A 17,242-nucleotide genomic window follows, 5' to 3' on the forward strand; every position below is an offset into this window, starting at 1 on the left:
ATCCTGCGACCCACTAGTCCAGTGGGACATTTGAGGTACCTGTGTACATATGTGTTTGTGGATGCCCTTAAAAGGGCATGATTTATCCCTGAAATCCTTTTAAAAGAAAGTTGTATCTGCTCTAGTTTCCTTACTCAGGGTAACTCAGTCTCTATCCTCTGCTATGAGGGAAAAATGATGAGGAAAGAGACAAAAAACAAGGTATGGAATCTTTGGCTTAATCAAAACTTTGCCAGGACATAGAGTCTGTGATGGCTTTCACTCATTCCAGCCCCTTCCTTACTGCTCAACATATAAAATCGATTCTATGTCACCCCTTTATACATTCGAATTTTGTTATGAAGTAAAAGGAGAGTAGAGTATAGCATATGCCTAGTCACTGATCTATTTTTGCTTCCAAATACATTTTAAGATGGCACCTTCTCTCACATGGGTTTTGTCTGGGCTAACCTAAGAGTATATTTGGGTCAAAAGAGACAAGCAATGGAGTCTATCTTGAGTAAAATGTGTATTTGTTTTATTGTCTTAAATATCCTCATCATCATTATCTTAGAAAGATAATGCTATTGTAAAATGTGACATAACAAAATCTATTTCCAAAAGATAGTCTATTTAACGTTATTTTTGTCCGTTAGAGAATTTAAATTGGAACAATTCCGATATATCTAAAGCAGCCCACCAATGTGATGTCAAGGGGAATTCTGACATAACTGCAAGAGAAAAAAAAATTGCTACTGAGGTTATCGCCCACGCTTTTAACAAAAGTAATGGAGGACAGTAAGGAGGAAAAATTACTGTAAAAATTACTTTAGTAAATTCTGAATGGGTAGATGGATGGATGGGCGAAACGATCATTTACTGAGTATTGCAGGCTAGATACTTTGTACACTTTGTACAGGAGGAAACTGATGCGAGAGCTGTGACTTGCAAAAGAACTTGTCTAACACCCGGTAAAAAGGAGAACTGGAATCTGGATTTATTTTCTTTTGACTCCAAAGATCACAGCTAGAAATGAAAACCCCTTAGTCTAACAACTGATTGTCTTTTTTTTTTTTTTTTTGAGACAGAGTCTCATTCTGTCAACCCTGGGTATAGTGCCATAGTGTCACAGCTCACTTCAAACTATGGTTCTTAAGTGATCCTCTTGCCTCAGCCACTGAGTAGCTGGGACTACAGGTACCAGCCACAACCACCCAGTTATTTTCAGAGACAGGAGTTCACTCTTTTTCAGGCTGGTCTCCAACGCCTGAACTCAGGCAATCTAACTGCTTTGGCCTCCCACAGTGCTAGCATTATAGGTGTGAGCCTTGGTGCCCAGCCTAAAAACTGATATTTTTCTAAAATCACTATTGGTGGACAGGTTTCCTTGGGTTCCATTTTCTAAGTTTATGTATCACGGAAGGGTTTAGGGGGAAGAATATGTCTTACAGAACAAACACTGTACAAGTTGCTGACAAGTTGAACATCCAAGGAGAATAGGAAACACCTACATTTTATTACGGTTCTGAATTAGAAGATGAAGCTATAGAAAAATTTGGCTGGAAGGGGAAGAGTGAAGAACTTTTATTATCACTTATTATTTAGCCATTGCAGGAGAATAGACACACCACTAAGTTCTACTCAAAAAGTGATTTAGAGACATTATATTAATACACTTTGTTTCTGTTATTTTATTTTGATTACTAGTTGAAGTGACGGCAACATGAAGAACAGTTATTGAAATAGCATAATCCCAAACCCATTCTTCCACAACCAGAACAAAAAGCAATGCACAAACCATTTACTTCACCTCTGTCGAAATTAACAGAACTGCAAATAAAAAGAAGAATATTATTGTTTAGGACTAGAGCAACTAACAATTCTGAAATACAACTAGTAGCAAGACTTACTCTGGGAAGAAATTTTGGTAAGAATATTTTAAATGCTCCATCTCTTAACAATCTTCATATGTGGGTGAAAACTTTTTACATGTTCCATCTTTTAATAATCCTTAGAGTTATAGAAAAATAGCAATGTATAATTTATATTTCACATTCTTTGTACTTACTTTAGAAGGTGAAATACAATAAGGAAATGTTACAATATAACCAATGCGTGCAAATCTGTAATTGGATTGCAAATCTTATTTTATGATAAATTAAAAACTAATGAAAAAAATTCAGATCTGAGTTTTCAGAAATGGGAAAAAAATAAAATGTTAGAGTTCATTGAACCTGTAACATTTCTTTGGTACCAAGTACTGCCTACCTTAGAAATGAATTCCTTTGTGTCTTTGTAATAAAATTGTAAGTTCAATTGTGTTGTGACCCTCTCCAAACTTCCTACATGTCCCCATTGTCTCCAATTCTTCTATTACTGTTGCATGTGCACACAGCATATGCAAGGCCATTGAATTCTATTTTATTTTATCTTACTTTATTTTATTTTATTCCTTGTTTTTGAGACTTACCCTCACTCAATTACCCTTGGGTTGAGTGCTGTAGCATCATAGCTCACAGCAACCTCAAACTCTTGGGCTCCAGCAATCCTCTTGTCTTAGCCTCCCAAATAGTTGGGACTAAGGTGCCCGCCACAACACCCAGCTGTTTTTCCTATTTGTAGAGACGGGGTCTTGCTTTGCACAGGCTAGTCTCAAACTCCTGAATTCAGGCAAACCACCTGTCTTGGACTCCGAGAGTGGTAGGATTATAGGTGTGAGCCACAGCACCAGGCCCTTATTTTTATTTTTATTGTATTCCACAAATATTTCTTTTTAAGGTTAATTAAATGCATACAGGACATGCAAAAAAAGCTTACTCCTCTTCAATTCTATTTAATTTAACTCCATAGGCCTCAAAAGTTGAATGGAGAATTCATACTAACTCTTTTACTATTGTGCAGGAATTGCTTTGCCCAACACAGACCAGGTCAGAATGGCCCGCTGCCCAATATGGGGGAAGGTGCTATCCTGTTGTGTCACACTGATCATGTTGACACCACCTCATCTTGTCACACCTGACTCCTTTCTCCACCACTGGTTTACAGCACGTCTTCATGATATAGGGAAGTTGAGCTCCCTCTTTTGTCAGAATTTAGAGACCTTATAGGTAAACTTGCAGCTGCTCAGAGAGAGTGATTTTAGGCTCACACAAGAAGTATTGGTGTATACTGATAGAAAATACTTATGCTTTGTTTATGATACAAGAGAAGGCATGATTTAAAAGAAGTAGTAGTAGGCATACAAAATTGGAAGTCAGGATCCCAGCATTCTAGTCTTGCCTTGAAAATTTAAGTGTTATACGTAGGAAGAGCTTGAGTGGAATTTTAACTCTAATCAGTCTGTTTCTTTCTCCATAAATTGGGAAATGGGAGGATTTTAATTTAACATGAAAAGAATTTGCAAACTATCACCTGCAATGCCAAGGAAAGATATCATAATCAAAGTGTTTTAACTGAACCCACACTTTCCAGTGTCCTCACCTAAAACTCCTCTCTGGGGTGACAGAATTATTGAAACAGATGGGAAACTTGACCCCAAATACATCTCCATGGCTCTGAGATTACTCTTACATTTTATCTCCAAGGTTAAACAAATCTAGATTCTCAAAGCTACAACTTTCAAGAGTTACAGCACTTATCTCCCCAAACCCCAAATCAAAGATCTAATAGGCGTACCCTAAGGGTTTATTGATATCTTTGTACAGATGTCCGAGTTGGGGTTTTGTGGGAGGAAAGGACTATATAAACCATGCCAGACATCTGGGACTCTTCACTAATCTCTGCTGTGTGAAAACACAGCCTTCCTCATCATCCTGTAACATTGTCCTATGCTTTACTGGCTGAACCAAACCCAAGAATTATATAAGAACAATCGAGTTTTAAATTTCTCTCCCCGTACCTAACACACATGATGGCCCACACTTGACTCTTTACTGTGACTATCTTCTTATCATTTGTGAATTGTCATGGTAAAAACTAGGGAAGTGTCTGAAGAGAAAGTTAAGATAAAACGTTAGACTTCTTACATCTCATTAGAATAAAAATCTCTTGTTCTAGATAAAAACACAGACTCAAGTTGGGGGAGGGCCGGAGGGAGTGAGGAGTGGGGAGGGAGGGGAAATGGTGTGCTTTCACTGAACTGGAGCAAGCTAGGGCATATGGCACACCTCCCGGGGGAGGGGCACAGCTACAACGTGGACTCCACCTAATAAACCCAAACCATGTAACCTAATCGTTTGTACCTTCATGTTAATCTGAAATTTTAAAAAAGGAGAAGAAAAAAATCTCTTGTTCTCATATTCTTTGTTATCCAAAATTGAATCAATAATGGTACAAACAAGGATACTCAATACAGGATACTGTTCTAAAGCTTTTTATTTGAATTCAGTAATTCTGGCTAACCAAGTCTCCCTGGTTTCTTTGACCTCAGGCAATTGTAGTATATTTGCATAGTTGTCCCCCCAAATGGCTTTCTAGACAATTGCAATGTTTAAAGAATTGACAGGATGTTAAAAAAAAAAGTGGAGAGAATTTTAACAGAATGTTAAGAATAATTACTGTGTATACAAAGTAAATTTGTAATTTATTTTCTTATTGTTCTCTTTTCTACTTATAGATGTAAGCTTTCTTTCATTGATAGGCTTTTTTTATAATATAAAATGATGTTAAAGTTTTGCTTTTCTAAAGGTAGGAGAAATTCACCATGAATACCTTCAAAATGTGTATATTTGACAAATATTCAATAAATATAAGTGTGATTGCTATATACATACATAAGACCTATGAACATACTAGGTATTAAATAATAATTTCTTATTCAATGAACATGCTAAATTTAAAAGAGATAAATCTTGTCTTAGTATAGTCTTTCTTACTGTTTTTCCCTTGCAGCAAGTTCTGTACTATTTGGGAAGAAAAATAAAACAAAGCAGAAATGTGCAAGGAAGAAAATGAAAGTTCTCTTTCATCCTAGATGGGCAATAACAATTTGTTGCCTAATTCTCCAGACTTCTTACCACTGACATCGTGTGTGTTGTCCTTTGCTAGAAAAATTAAATTATGCTGTACTCTTTTGTAGACTTCATTTTCTATTTTATACCTTGATAGGGCACAGTGCAGGGATCCGCCCTGAATAGAACTGAGAACAGGGACGCAGAAAGAGGTGCACAAGTCCAGCCCAGAAAGGAATGAGGGCACCAACCCCATTATGTTCCCACCCTGCCTTAACCCATGTGCCGACTTCCTTTTCAAACTCAGCCCACCCACACCTGTGTGAATGAAGGCCACATTGCCCACACAATGGTTTGGATTCCATTCCCTTTTGTTCATGTCTTAGAATAACCTCTGATAGCTCATGAACATTTTTCTATGTCAGTACATCATTTTTCCTTTTCTTTCACAAATATTTAATGTACAAAAGATTCACTCATAGTACCATGAAATAAAAACTCATATAAGGATTTTAATTTCCTTTCTCTACTTATTTCATCTTGTCCCATCTCCTAGGAATAGCCACTTAAAAATTTTGATGGCACTTTTTCTAATTAAGTTTTATTGTCAGACATAATAGTCAGATGACTCAGGGATAGACCTCATATTTTTTGAATTTTTATTTTTTAAAAATTTTTTTTTATTTTTGGAGGCACTTACTTTACTAATTGACAAAGATTCAAAATGAAAAGCCATTACCTTTATAATTGGTGTTTTGAAATCAAATGGTGCCAGGATATCCAACTCATATACCCTGAAGATGTTAGAAATGAAAACAGCTTACTCGGTAGGAGACCATTCATAACCACACATCAAAGATTTGCATGTCACTGTTTGCATGCAAGGGTAAGTCACTAGATTTTCTCACAATGTGGCACATTTTAAAACCGTCCTACTTGGATGACAGCCAAATAACATCTTGTCTACATTGTCTTCTTTGTCCAATTAAGTTCCTCTTGTCCACAGTGGACTCCATTGTATTTGAGGTCTCAGCTGCAATCGTGATACTTCCAGCCATCCTCAGAACTTACTATTGAGGAGCGAGCAGAGGCTTGGAAAAGCAAAAGGACTCAAGTGCTAATCCTGGTGGGGTTGCAACTGTGAACTTGGGCAGGTCATCTAACCTCTCCAGGCTTCAATTTCTTATCTGTGAATTGAAGAGATTAATTGCTGAGATTCTTGTCCATTCTAAAATCTGAGTCTATAAACTGTACTTCCAAACTTTTTATTATGTCTGTATTTGCAGTGTCGTTCATCTGGTCAACCAGTTAGCTACCTCTTACAGTTTAAAGGTCCTATTACTTCTAATTCTTTGCCTCCAACTCACATTAACTACAAATTCTTGAAATCCCATGATCAGAGAGTCCAATACGGTCTTGCCTGTTCCTGGGGCATGGCCTCACCATCTGCAGGCCCAGGTAGGGGCTGAGAGTGCGTGAAAGCACCAGACACTTCCTTAGTGGGTCTGCCTGCAGCATGCTGAATGATATTTTTTCCATTGGCAAAAACTGGTATAATTATTTCTTGGTATTAATTTGCAGTTTGAAATCAAATTCCTTGCTTATACAATAAAATTAAATTGTAAAGTGTTCAACTTCTAGGAAATTATTTGTAAATATGCAATGATATATTTGAAGGCAATCAAAATATTGGCAACCCAAATCTGAAGGGACAGAATTCAACCACTGTAAGACAAAAAATTACCAGAAAAATAATGCCTCACATAGAAATGATATCATTAGACCATTAGAAGTACATGTATCATCTCATTTTGCCTTTATGATAACCCTTTTTGGATTATTACCTCCATTTGACAAATGAAGACACTGAAATTAGAGAAGCTTTATAGCTTAGTCAAGATGATTCAGGAAGTTAGTAAAAAGTTGGGCTAGAGTCCAGATTTCCTGACTCCCAGAAGCTGTATAAATTGAATGCAGATTTCCTGTAAACCCCCGTCCTCTGATTTAATACCAGCCCAGAGGGTAATAGTTTCACTTCCTTTCTATGACCATCCTCCAAAGAGGTATGAAGGACAGTCCTGCTTGGTCCTATCCAATGCATTTCATGATTGTTACTTTTACCATTTTTAAATGTAGAACATTTGCTTATTTTTACTTAAAAAAATAAAGTAAAAAAATACATCACTTAAAAAACCCACATCCTCTAAGCCATGAAGACATGTCAGGTGTCAAACTCCTGTCATATTCAATGTCAGCTTTTTAATTCTGTTTGAAAACCATGTGCTACTGAGCACCAGGAAGCCCGTGCTCAGCGTCACGTAGTATACAGCGTAGAACGGGATGATACATATGACAAGGTTCTGGAAAACAACCTGGGGAGAAATCAGGCATGAGGTCCAAGAGCCTGGGCTTTTCACATGGTTGCTGCTAACTAGTATGGCAAACAAAAGGTGAGGAATGGCTGCTAACTAATGTTGGCTACCCTTGTATTGCTCAGAGACCCGCAGTCTACTGTAAGCGTTGCTGATAGAGGAGCTGGCCTATCACACATTTGCACCAAGGATTAATGCGGGGTATAAATCCATATCACTTACCCTCCATCCACTAGAATGAATTTCCTAAATGCCAATATCACTTAACATGACGATTCTAAATCTCAGTGATGATAATGATAAACATAGGACAACAGGTAAATTTCAAAAAGCACAAACAGAAAACCTACATCAGAACACAGTGATTAAACCTGAGTGCAAAAATTTATACAGCAGTCAGCTAAAACACAACAGATGGTCCCGAAATGGATTCTTCCACATCTGAAACTGAAGAAGGCAGCACTGTAGACAAAAGGAATTCAGACGGATTCTTTAACAAATGGTATTGTGAAAATTACCTGCCCTCTAAACAGAAAAATCCCATTAGATTCCAGTCTTGTACCAGATACCATAATAGGTTTCAAGTGGATTGAAGGCTTAAAAGCCAAAGAACAGGTTAGGAGAAAATATTTTCAACATATATCACCAGCAAGGGATTGATATCTATAATACATGTATAAACTCACACAAATAAAAAGACAAGCAAATCAATGGAAAAATGGGCAAAGTATACAAAGAGGCGATTAATGTGAAGAAACAATTAAATCCAATAAATAATCAGAAATGTGCTGAACTTCACTATTAATCTTTTTTAACTAAATTCTTACGACTATAACAAAAGATTCAGCATTTCACATGGGAAGTGCTCAGTTGTATCCATTTTATTTTTTTGCCTTTTGAATGTTTTGCAAAGTCTTTTTTGCTTAGCCAACACTCCAACACTTCAGGATTATTAATGTTCTTCAGGTGAGCAATTCACCAAGTTTACCAAATCTCCTAACCAGCCAAGGTACAGAAGGAGCCCTGTGTTGGAGGTGAGAGGAGGCGTGGCAACGCAGAGCATGCCACCCTCCATGGCCCAGACAAAGGTACTGGTTTACCAAGAACTTATTTATTCCGATTATGTAAAAATGGGTGGGCTGTGAGACCTAAGACAGCTGAGGCCCCCAGGCTCTGGGCCCATCAGAATCTTCCCAAATGCCCACACCACACCACTCTCACCCCCGTACCACCCTCACCCCTGCACTCTCGGCCTGTGTCCACTCACCTGGCCCACTAAGTCCCTGCTCTCTCTGCTTTTCTTTCTCACCCCCCTTCACCCTCAGTGTCTCACATTCCTTGTTCCCTAATCTCTCCTCCCTCATAGCACTCAGTGTCCCTCTTCTTAACTCTTGGTCTCCTCCTAACCATGGCCTCCTTTCTCTCTCTGAGACCTGCATAAACTATGGTTCCACAAAGTCTAACACAAAACAGTTTTAAACAAGGAATTAAAAGGATGGGTGCAAAAGAGACCTTCCCACAGATGTCCTTCTTTCATTAGAGAATAAAATCTTTCAGAGAAGCCTCCAGCAGGCTTCCCATTATGTCTTACGGACTCCCACGGGGCCATGGGCCCACTTATGCACTATCACAGGCAAAGAGTAAAAGGGTTTCCCAGGTCAAGTGCAGAACATCAGGATTGCTCCCCAGGATAGGTACCTACTGCCTCCATAAAAGAAAATTTGGAATTCTATTAGCAAGCAAGAAGGAATGTGCAACTGTGTCTTCCAGATGGTGGAAACAAAACGGAATTGGTTTCCATTTGGGCCCTCATTTTGTAGAGAAGATTATGTAGAAGTCAAGAGGAAAAGTGCAGGCTTTACCTAAGTTGAAGGTCTAAATATAGTGCCCAGATGTCCACTGGGGCGATTCCTTTCGAACTGTCGGGGTCAGAATCTGCTGGTGGGAGCTGGATATGAGACAGGTAACAATTTGGAGCTTCTTCAGCCCTATAATTTTCTGAAGAGTTGTGTGTCTTTTCATTTGCTTTGTTTTTATACTATGTATTAATATCATTTAGTTTTTCTTTTAATTTATTTTAATTAATAGCTTCTCATTAAAATAGTTCTAGCTCTTTATTTCATTTCAATCTAAAATAAGATGAAAAGTATATAGTCTCCATACTAATATATATTTTCAAGCAACATGAAACTCTTTATTTCTGTTAATATTGAAATTTAAATAGCATTTTTTGCATATTCTTTTGCTATAAAATTTTACTTTTATAATTTTAACAAGAGGATTGTGCTACATACTTAGAAAATGCACAAATACTAAATCTGTGTAAGATATTTAGAACTCTTAAAGTTAAATTATACCTTGTGGGAGAGTATATTTGTTGGTAATTTTACATATAAACATACACACTTTTCCTGATGAACTTCACAAAACACTTTGGAGTACATAATTATACCACAGTAGCATATTTTAAAAGAATTTGGTAAGAAACATTTTGAAAAACAAGGCATAGTTTTTGTACTTTTTCCTACCTGAATCACAAATCCAGATTTTCAGATAATGATTTTCTTACATGCAAATTCACTTGCCTCTAATAATTTCTTCCTTTACACTTTACACAGCCTGCAGAGCTTACAACTTTCTAAAACACAGCCAGATCCTGACATTCCTCTCTTGATATCCTTCTATGGCTTCACATCATCGTCAGGATTTATTCATACATTTTTTCATTTAACAAATAGTCATTGAAGCTGGGAAGTAGTGCGAGATGAATTGGATGTGGTCCCAGCCACAGGACCCAGTCCAGCAGTTTTTCTCAGAGTACTAGGACTGGACTACCTTCAGGGCCCGGTACAACACGGATCCATGGGCCCCAGCCCGGGTTCCTGATTTGGTTCATCTGGGGCGGGGCCCAGGAATTAGTGTTTCTCCGCTCGCAAGGGATGCGGAGTCCTGCCATACCTATCGGGACACTCGGAGAGCCCCTGGTCGAGACGGCTACCACCCAGAGCAGGGGTGTGACCAAGAGTGTGCGGAGCACGTGGGAGCCCAAGGGGGGCAGGGGAGGATGGGGAGCGTGTGAATGTGTGTGTAGGGGGCGTGGCAAGGAACATTTCACCAGCATTTCAACATTTCACCATTTCACCACCATTTTTTTCTTTTTTGAAACAGAGTCAAGCCGTGTTGCGGTATCATTTATCAGAGGTTCTACTGAGTCAGGCACCACAAGGGGCCTTACCTCACTTAATCCTTATAAGAATTCCGAAAGGTAGATTCTTTTCTTAAAGAGAAGAAAAATGAGGCTCAGAGAGGTTCAGCAACTTTTCAGTGTTTGATGATAAACTGCAGAGCTGGGACGCAAGCCCCGCTCTGACACTCAGCCCCTATGCCCTTTGCGAGGTGCCGGCCAGCGGGAGGGGCGAGGAGAGGCACTTGCGGGGACGCGAGCTAAGCTGGTAGCAGAGGGGGCGGGAAAGTGTTCACAGAGCTGCGGTCAGATCGTGAAGGGAATTTTAGGCCTTGATGAGAAATTTTGTCTGTCTATGAAGGCTGTGGGGAGATGGCAAGATTTAAAGAGCAGTGTAGATTGTGGAGAAGAGCCGTTAGGTAGGAAGCATTTGCAATACTTTAGACAAGCAGAGGAAATGGGGAAGAAGACAGGTGTACACCCTGTCAAGGAGATACAATCACCAACTGTGGGGTTTAAGAGAGAGGGGGCCGTTGATTACCTCTCTTAAGTTTCCAAACTGGTAGACCAGAAGGATTATGGAAGAATGTGCAAGATCTGCTTGAAAAGTTTGGAATCGTAATTGATTCTCTAGTCTGGTGCTATTCAGGAGAAATGTAACTCAAGCCACGTATGTAAGCTTATCTTTTGTCATAGCCGCATTTATAAAAATTTTAAAAGGAGGAAATTAACTTTAATAACATTTATTTAACTTAATATATCCCACATAAATTTATCATCAAAAGCATTGAGATATTTTATGTTGTTTGTTCACACTATATCTTAAAAATAGAAATAGAAATATTGACTTTATTGAGGGATGAATATATGATGACCACTGTACAAAATATGACAATCATTTTTTTCATTTTATCCACTCTTTTTTGTATACCACCATTACATGTGTACATGAAAAACTTTCTGGGTTTGGTTCACTATCATCCGTATTTCACAGATTTAGAAACAGAGGCAAAAACAGGTTAAGAACCTTATGCCCCGACTCCTGTGACCTGCATAATGAAGCAGGGCTCCAATCCAGGTATGCCAGACACCACTGCTCTTGCTCCGAACCCTGCCCTGTCCTGCCTCCTACCAGGTAAGATCGCAAAAGCATGTTGAATACTCAATTCTAGTTCAACACTTTCTTTTTAAAATTATGGTAACCAAGACTTGGACAGGTTGAATGAGTGGCCCAAGGACACATCTTTATTTAGTGGCAGGCTTGATGTTAGGGGAAAAAAAATTACATTGAATTAGCCAAGTAAATGTACTTAATAAATGACTGAACACATAATTTCAATATGATACGAATATTATTATTGCACTCTAGGAAAATCCAATATATGAGAATTTATAGCAATCTAGATATTTAACTACTGTCAAATTTTTATCATTCTTTAAAAAATATAGTGGATCCTGAACCAAACTATAAAAAAAAATGACATTTATGAGACATTTGGCTATTTAAACTTGAATGGATATTTAATGATGTTAAAGAGTTGTTGTTAATTTATTAAGATGTAATAAAGGTATGGCTTTTTTAAGTTCTTATCTTTAAAGATATATAGGACTATATTTGCAGATGAAATAATAGGATATCTGGGTTAGCTTAAAAATAGATGGGAGAATAGTGGAAATGTAGACAAAGCAAGACTGAATACCAATCAATAATTAATTGTGAAGTTGTGTGATGGATAAATCAAATTCATTATACCATTCTATTTAAATTTGCAAATGTTTACTTTTTTCATAATAATTTTTAAAATTTATTCCATCAGTAAACAACTTTGCGAGTATACTTTTATGAATGAAATTCTGAGTAACAGCCCTATTTCTTAGGGAATAGGGCAAGGATAACCTTTGTTTAATACCTGTATGTGCAAGCACCAAGCTAGCAACTATGAGAACCTAGTCTCCTTTGATCCACAACACAGCCATACTCATCAGAGGAAAATAAATGCTGGTGCTTTGCCTTCTGTGTCCCTCTGTGGTGAAGTACCCAATTGTAGGGACTATTGAGATGGGTGGGTGGGGGAAGAGGGCCGCTGACAGTTCATGCACACAGCAAAGTCCCTGGGACCAGAGGGCCTGTTGTTCTGCTGGACTATCCAAGGGCAATAAGGAGCTGGCTGGCTGTGCCCCCAGCAAGCAGGGACATAACTTCCACAACTACACATGTGCTATTGGGGATCCAGTAGGCATTTGTCCACAGCCAATGGTTCACCTCCCTTTTGGCCCCCTGGCTCCAGCCACAAAAATGTTCTAGACGGGACATGCTCTTGCTCTACTGCCTCTGCTGTTCTGCACATGCTCCCAGCCCTGCAGTTCAGTCTCAGGCTCCCCCACGCCTGCCACCCCCTCACTGGCCGCCTCTTCTCTTCCCCCAGATCTGGTTCCACCGCTGCAGCCCTGGGGCAGGTGCTCAAGCTGTCCTCGCTAGTATTCCTTTTTCAGTCTATTGCCAGAGCTTATTACAAAAGTCAGAAAAACAAATATGTACCCTCAACATTGAATGTTCCTTTTTGTTGCATTCCTGCAATAGCAAACCTATTCTCCTGGACAATGTCACCTCCAACAGAGAAAATATTGGATGTGAAAAGTGCAAAAACATTTCTCAGCGTTATCTTGTGTCTATGTGAACATCACCCGTGGGTTCTGTCATCTCCTTTGTGTTTGTCCCCCTCTTTGGTGTTCCAGCCATACCGAAGTACTTCTCTCTTCCTGGCAAAGTTCAATGCTATTTCTCCACCTAGAACTAGCTGCTCCTCTCTTTGGATAGCTAACTCTCACTCATCTTTTCAGGTCTCAGCAGACCCCTCACTTCCTCTAAGAAGTTTCCCTGGTTTCTTATTCTCTGCTGGGAGCTCCCTAACCTTTTCTTCTCCCCCTAACATATCCTTATTAGTCTGACTATGGGCAGTCACTGTCTGTAAGTAAAGATTTATAACATTCTAATACAGATCATTGTAAATTCAATTTCTTTATTAAAAAGCTTCCACCCTTTTTTAAAACAATACTATTCTGAAACTGAATTAAGTCTACAAATTTTGCAGATTTGAGATATGATAAATGCTTTACAAGTTGCTTTCAAAAACCATCTGGTACAACTGATCTTTACATTATTATCTTCATTGAGCAAAATATTTTGATGCCAACCTTCCTTCCACCATTCCAAACAAGAAAGCATTTTTTGTAAGATGAAATTAAGGAAGGACTACACCTACATAAAAAAAGAATAAAGGAACGTTTCATTTCATTAGAGGTTTCAGACTCTCCCCAAACCAAGAACCGTACCTCTGATAGGTCTGGGCTTGGACCCACACAGAATGTGAGTCTATGTGCTCCTGAGGACTCAGAGCTCCAGGACCCTGAGTGTGCCAGCTACAGGCTCACTGACTGTCTTATCAGTGTCTACACTGGCTGGACCAGGCATCATTCAAAAGGGAAAAGCTCATATCTCATCCTTTTCTCCCAGAGTTGATAATCACTTCTTTTCATTTATCTTTTCAATTTTTCTTGCTCTTGCATTTAATGACACCCCAATGGAATGTCTTCTTTGTACTGCTTTGTGGGTCTTGAAGTAATTACTAAAAGATATGCGATCTAATTGTTCTTTAATGTCCCGTTTTAACTAAGAAGGGACTGGGAGGGAAAAAAATGTGTCCATTTTACTCACCAACATACATGTAGTATTCAAGGTTGTTCCCAGTATGCAGCAGGTGCTCAAACAATGTGAGCTGAATGACTCATTACAGCTTTGGGATTGATAGAAGCATGACCCACGGGACATTCTGGCTATTTAAGAAGAATCCATTCTGACTGGTCAGAGTGCCGTCCACACTGCACACAACTCAGATCAAAGTAATTTTTGCTACGCAATGAGAGAGTAATCAATCAGCAGATAATTATCGAGTGTTGACATTCTGTTCAAAGCTGTTTCAGACTTCCTCAGGATAAAAAGGAAGAAGAGGTGAAACAAAATAATAACTCAGAAAACAATTAGAGCAAACAAGTGTACCCAACATTTATATGACCTACACAGTGTTCGATGTAGGTTAGTTCACTCATCAGAATAAACAGGTGAGTTAAGATTACAATTCCTCTTTATAGATGAAAAAACAAAGACCCAGAGAAATTAAGTGATTTTCACAAAGCTGTTTATTGAAAGAGTTACAATTTTATATCAATTTTATTGACTCCTGGTCAGAAAGCAAACTTTGTGAATCTGATTATAGATATTCCCTGACTTAGGATGGTTAAGGATTTTCCAACTTTACAATGTTTTTATCAGGATGCAACCTCATTGTAAGTTGAAGAGTGTCTGTATAAGGACAACACTACCGCACAGAAGAGAGATAAGCCAGGTTTTCATAAAGATATAGACTCTGGGGCGGCGCCTGTGGCTCAGTGAGCAGGGCGCCGGCCCCATATACCGAGGGTGGCAGGTTCAAACCCAGCCTCGGCCAAACTGCAACAAAAAATAGCTGGGCGTTGTGGCGGGCACCTGTAGTCCCAGCTACTCGGGAGGCTGAGGCAGGAGAATCGCCTAAGCCCAGGAGTTGGAGGTTGCTGTGAGCTGTGTGATGCCACGGCACTCTACTGAGGGCAATAAAGTGAAACTCTGTCTGTACAAAAAAAAAAAAAAAGATATAGACTCTGTGTAAGAATCATGATTGTCCGTACTCTTCATATTCAATATGAGCCTACATGTCCTTTCAGTGGTTCTCAAACTTCATCTTTCTTAATCCTGGTACCTGCATTTTGTTTTTCTTTTGTTAATTTCCTTTTATATCTAGGCTGGCAGAATCCTGGTAACTGCATTTTAACCAAGCTCTCGGGTGGTTACATTGCAAAGATCTATAGAAGACAGACCCACTGGTCTAGGTGATAAACAAAAGCATAGGCTTCTCTAGAGTTTCTCCAGGTAGGATTTCTAGATGAGAAGTGGATGGGCAGGGGAGAGATCTGGGCTCCTGAGCTAAATGAGCAAGAGACAAATATCCAACTGGAAGGAGAAAATGTCATCTTTTACTTCACTAACGAAAAAGAACTACACGCTGAAACAACAATGGGATGCTATTGTTCTCCTACCAAGTTAGCCAAAATATGTATTTTTTAAATGAGTAACTTGTTTTGGTAAATGAAATAGACACTGTTCTATTACAGACTACAGGTATTTGCACAATTTAGTACAAGGCTATTAGAAAGCAATATATCAATCTGTATTTTTAAAAGTAGGATTTTGAATCTAAAATACGTATTTCAGGTAGGAGACAGTTAAGTCTTCATAGTGTTTGTCTTTACATGGTAACATTGTGGATGATTTTTCATTCTCCTTCCTATTTTATAAACTTTTAGTGAAAAAAAGAGTGAGAGATCTAGTCTCTAGCAATGAAAACTTGCATGACTTGGGACAAGTTACTTTGAGCAATGTTTTTATTTGTAACATTAGGCAATGATGTCTTTAACCTGCCTGGCTCATTTTCTTTTTTATCTAAAGTAAAACATGTACTGTACAGAAAAATGTATATTCTCACAAATACACAAACTGCTGGTGCGCTTCTGAAGTCCAACCCAAGGATCCCAGGTTAAGAGTCCCTAATCTTAAAGGCTAATTCCAACTCTTTTTTTTTTGCAGTTTCTGGCTGGAGCTGGGTTTGAACCTGCCACCTCCGGCATATGGGACCAGCGCTCTACTTCTTTGAGCCACAGGTGCCGCCCTCCAACTCTTAATGTATAGGTGCCATGTGGAATGCATTTGAAGTTCTGTAGGCAAGAGATTATCCCCTTTCTCATTAAGGAAAGCGTCAACTCATTCATCATATCTACCACTGTGGCAGATGCTGCAAGTTGTCTAAATATTATTTGTAGAGTAGTATTTTAAATGATATTTCAAATTTCTATACATGCCTTAGGCTCCTTCAAGTTGGAAGAAACAGAAAGCTCACCCTCTTCATGAGGATAATAGGGAAGAAAATGCAGAATCAGTGAAGTAAACTCACAGCAGTTATTCAGCTCCACTGTACCACCATTCAGGATCCACAGTAACTCAGCGGTCAGGTACATAGTGGTGCTGGTGACCTCACAGCCATGGCAATCAACTTCCATGCTAGAGCTGAACTTTTCTGATCTCTGTTTTTCTCTTCATTTCTTCTTTCAACTCTACTACCAACTAACCAATCCCTCTCTTATGCAAATACACAAAAGGAGAGAATCTGATCAGATAAACCCATCGCTATCTGGCATGCGGCACTGTGTTGGATGGAGCTCTGGTCCAAAGGTACTGGTGGGCAGCTGACTGGACCTGGGATGGATACCTTTGAGTCAAAGGAATGTCTCCAAAGCAAACAGACATGTCCACATTGTAGAGTTCACCTTATACAAAGCACAGTGGTCTAGGTAAAAGATACCCCACAAAAAGGGCTCAGATAAGGGACATTACCCAGAAAACTCAAAAACCAGCCAGAGTAATCAGCAACCCTCTGGTGTATTTGCTGCTACAGTTGAACTGTTAGTAAGACAAATGTTGGGAAAACAAGTTCAGATACAGGCTTCAAAAAAATGAGTATGATTGCATTGGCTACTAGGATTGGAGTAGTTCTAAAAGGAGGAAGGAAAGGGAAATAAACTCTTGTTTTCAGTCACTGGGTAGCAGTTTTCAGTCAATTCAGGACTTTGCAATCCCTTCTCTAACCCATAAAGTTCAGAAAGATCAGAAA

General features: G+C 38.9%; 1 protein-coding gene across 1 annotated transcript; it reads right to left on the reverse strand.

Annotated features, from left to right (window-relative positions):
• Positions 1 to 618: 618 nt before the first annotated feature.
• Positions 619 to 10,256, reverse strand: TMEM244 (transmembrane protein 244). Its single transcript, XM_053590608.1, is given in 7 exon segments — positions 619 to 710; positions 1,684 to 1,809; positions 5,668 to 5,679; positions 5,682 to 5,722; positions 7,114 to 7,129; positions 7,231 to 7,359; positions 10,136 to 10,256. Coding segments are annotated over 7 exon segments (537 nt in total).
• Between the last annotated feature and the right edge of the window lie 6,986 nt (positions 10,257 to 17,242).

This window comes from Nycticebus coucang, chromosome 5 (assembly GCF_027406575.1).
Source record: "Nycticebus coucang isolate mNycCou1 chromosome 5, mNycCou1.pri, whole genome shotgun sequence".
Lineage (NCBI taxonomy): Eukaryota > Metazoa > Chordata > Mammalia > Primates > Lorisidae > Nycticebus > Nycticebus coucang.